The sequence below is a fragment of the Cyprinodon variegatus genome, unplaced genomic scaffold, assembly GCF_000732505.1.
Source record: "Cyprinodon variegatus isolate N-32 unplaced genomic scaffold, C_variegatus-1.0 Scaffold1201, whole genome shotgun sequence".
Lineage (NCBI taxonomy): Eukaryota > Metazoa > Chordata > Actinopteri > Cyprinodontiformes > Cyprinodontidae > Cyprinodon > Cyprinodon variegatus.
The window spans coordinates 107,437-111,252 of record NW_015151654.1 but is presented as its reverse complement, the minus strand read 5'-3'; the positions used below and the strand labels follow the sequence as shown (position 1 = coordinate 111,252).

At 35.8% G+C, this 3,816-nt stretch overlaps 1 protein-coding gene across 1 annotated transcript in view; it reads right to left on the bottom strand.

Moving 5' to 3' along the window:
* LOC107102096 (leukotriene B4 receptor 2-like) overlaps positions 1-3,816 on the bottom strand; it is an 8,954-nt gene that overhangs the window by 2,474 nt on the left and 2,664 nt on the right. The window contains exon 3 of the mRNA XM_015401268.1: positions 659-671. Within this exon, the coding sequence (XP_015256754.1) occupies positions 659-671 (13 nt within the window). The remainder of the gene's footprint in view (positions 1-658; positions 672-3,816) is intronic.

The following is a 3,816-nucleotide window of genomic DNA, read 5'->3' as shown; positions in this document are numbered from 1 at the left end:
ATCAAAATCCTTCCAAGAGGCAGACTTTACCAATAAAGTTTTCACAAGTACTTTAGGTTTTACAACACTTTATACCCAGGCTGGTGTCCATGGAAACTCAAGCGTCATACCTTTCCAAAAACCTATTGCACATCTGTCACAATGTGTGTGTAACATGTTTATAAAAGTAGCGGTTACTTTTATAACCTATGTGCTTTTCACACTGTTAGCTTTATGAACTGCTCCCTGCACAGTTGATTATTATTAAGCGCAAATGTCAATGACCAAAGGCTATGTCATAGGCAGAAGTAGCCCTAAAATGACAGTTCATACTTTTATTTGACTAGATTCACTTTTATGAACTAAAAAAAACATTTACCGCAATTTTGGCATTGTGCTAAAAGGACTCAAGAACACACCAGATAAGTCTGAGACTACTGTAGAGAAGTTTAGAGCTTTGGATACATGAATGTTTCCCAAGTTTTAACATCCTAAAGAGGACTGTAATTGCAATGATCACTCTGGATGAACTGCAGAAATCTAATCTAATGCTGAGCCTGGAAACTCTGCACATAGGAACGCAATTAGTTGTATAATTCAAAAACCTGTCCTTTATGGAAGAAAGCCATTTCTTAAAAATATCCATAGAAAGTCTCCTTTAAAGTTTGCCACAAGCCACCTTGGAGACACATCTAACATATGGAAGAAGATGAAGCCAAAATCAAACTTTACAGAAGGTTATGTTTTGCATGAATGCAACACAGCTCATCAACCTGAACACACCATCCCCACTGTCAAACATGGTGGTGGCAGTGTAATGTTTTGGCCCTTCTTTTCTTCAGCAGGGAAGATGGTTAAAACTATTGGGAAGATGGGTGGAGCCAAATACAGGATAATTTGGCAAGTAAACCTGCTGGAGTCTGCAAAAGACCTGAGATTACGACTGAGATTTATCTTCCAATAAGACAATGATCCCAAACATATGGAAACATCTACAGTGTAATGTTTTTTTGCAAGGAAGAATATGATGAAATGTCAGTCTCTTGATGTGCAAAACTAAAATAGATACACCCCAAGTGACTTGCAGCTGTAATCACAGCATAAGGTGGCGCTATTAAGTCAAGGGCCTAAATCCTTTTGAACTCATAGTTTTCAGTTTTTATTCTGTCAAAACAGTTTAAATCGTCCAATAAATCCGACTTAGAGTCAGATAACTTATATTGTCATTTTGTATATATAGACTGAATACAAAACAACATTTCGCTTTGTACAGCTTTCAGACAGCAAATGAGCAGCAGCTTAGCAGTGAAATGAACATTTCCATTCCATATATTGCAACAGTGATCAAATGTAAACAGTATGAGACAAAACATCATGGTGCAAAACCCTTTGATATGGAAGTTCAGAGCATCTTTTTTTAAGTTTGGTTCTTTTTGGTTTGTTGTTATCAGTGTGATGCAGAGTCTGTGAGTTGATTTAGATTTTTTTTTTCAACAGTTCAGTTGTCTGATGGCAGTGAGGAAAAAGTTGTTGTTGAATCTGCAAGGGTATAAAAAAAAATAAATTTAAATATTATATCCTTATGTTTGAAGCCTGAAATGTGGAAAAACGTTGAAGGGCGGCATGAATACTTTATAAAGGCACTGTACATTCATATTTAGTAAATCCCAATAATACTGAAAAGCTCATTTATTATATTTTATGCTTAATTCCTGCTTATAGGCTGTTATTTTCAAAAGTCTGAAACCTTTAATTTGAAAAAATATTTTAATTTAAATTCATATTCTAGTCTATCACAACTGAATTACCTCATCAAAGGTAATTCTTTATTGAAGGTAATTGGAGATTTACAGGACAGAATGAGAGCATTACAAGCGCTTTGAAAATGCAATGGCTAATTTTAAAACCAATTGAGAAGCTCTTCTAAAGCGGAAGTATATTAAAATCTACAGTTTTTCATAAAAGATTATTTGAAGTTAAAATTGAAAGTAATATGGAGACAAATTAAAGTGGCAAATTCCATTGTGCTTTCCTTGCAGGACAGCGCTGCACAGCCATTAGCTGGCCAAGAGGCTGCACATTGCCAGCACAATGCCTCTGCAGAGCCAGTTGTCAAGTTCCAAATTTCAGCACGAGGTTGTACTATGAGTAGAGCATTATCTGACCTTTTGTTAGGCTGAGTTCAACTCTCACATAAGTTTTACAAATATGGCCTAAAAAGTGACATTGTTAACAGAAGTTGTGGTTATGTCTTAGAGGGTGGGGCTACTGTAAAGTGATGTCACCAAATATATATGACAGTTTGCTAAAGAGTGTTCCCTTTGCAGAAGATTTGGAGTATATGGCGTCAAGAGTCTGCCAAAGTGCACAAACACAATAAATATTCCAACAAGAAGCTATACTTCACACATAAAGTACTCCTCATTTGCATGTTTAACGTATTAATGTGTTACATGCCCAAATAGAGTACTTTTCTCTGTAAAAATTACAGCATATCGAAATCTTGTCGACAACTTTGAGACCTGGCACCACCAAACATAAACGAAAACTCAAGATTTTAATACGTTAAAATCCCAATAATTTTTAGAGTCTGAAATATTTTATATAACCTTGACCAAATGGTTGATTTCCTGCTTAGCCAATATTTCATTTATCCCACCTCTATTTTTTTCATGATTTAAGGAGTTCTACCAGTGTTTCAGATCTATGCTACCTAGACTTCATTGTCTTTCATTTTTGGGAGCATTCTAGAGCTGCTTGAACATGTGAATTTTAAAATCCATTAAATAGGTACCTTTTGTAATAGCGAAAAGCTATCCAGGGCCGCTGGAAGTAATTTTGAAAAGGGGTGCTGTGAAAATGTATTTACTGTAGTTTTTTTTTTTTTTTTTGGACAGAAGACCTGTGAGCCTATAGGCCTTTTAAAAGTACAATTCAATTAAATAATGAAGAACGAAAGAAAAAAAAAATTAAATAATTAAATTGAAATTCACTAATTTATTGTCATATACACTTCAGTGCACACAACCAGGGTCTGTAACACACAGAGATCATCAGTTCATAATTGAATATATGCGCTGTTAATTAAACTTCACAATAACACTATAACAACGTAGATTTGGTCAACTGGCATGAACCTGAGTCACTGTGTTAGAGTCAGATGTGACTCTAAAGCTCCAAAATCCTTTTATGCAAACCACAAGGAAATAACTATATTATTATACTATGTTAAATGTTATTGAACAGTTCTGTATGCTGGTGAAGATTCTCAGTCATCCAGGTCTTGGTCATTCCAAAAAAGTTAAAAAACAATCCACTGGACTTTGTTTCAAACTAACAAGTCCCCCCGTTTGGACCCATTCGTCCGTTTTCAATTTGCATGTTTTCTAAACACAAACAAGGCTTTGATGGGCTACTGTATAAAACCTCAGAGTCAACGCTATTCATGACTTTTTGAATTGAGAAAGCGTTTCTGTGCCATATTTCCTCCTTGTTTCTATCATTAGACTATGTAAATTTACTAGTCTGCTTCCGTGTGTGGGTTACCTCTTTGGTGACCACTAGCTTGCATGACATTGCCATTACAACCTAACTTCCGTGTTTATTAGGCTTCAAAATAATTAAATAAAAATCGAAATGCACATAATGTTAAAATAAATAAAGTCAAACTCCAGAGCAGAAGGTGGCGGTACTGCGACCAAAGCCAACCACCAGTAGTAAACAAGAAGAAGAAGCGAAGCAGCGTAGCCGGGTGTAGCAGAAAAAAATCAGTTATTGTGGAGAATTGTGTCGGAATGGCGAGTGGGAAAGAACAGGAGTTGGAATACGCGCCAGCAG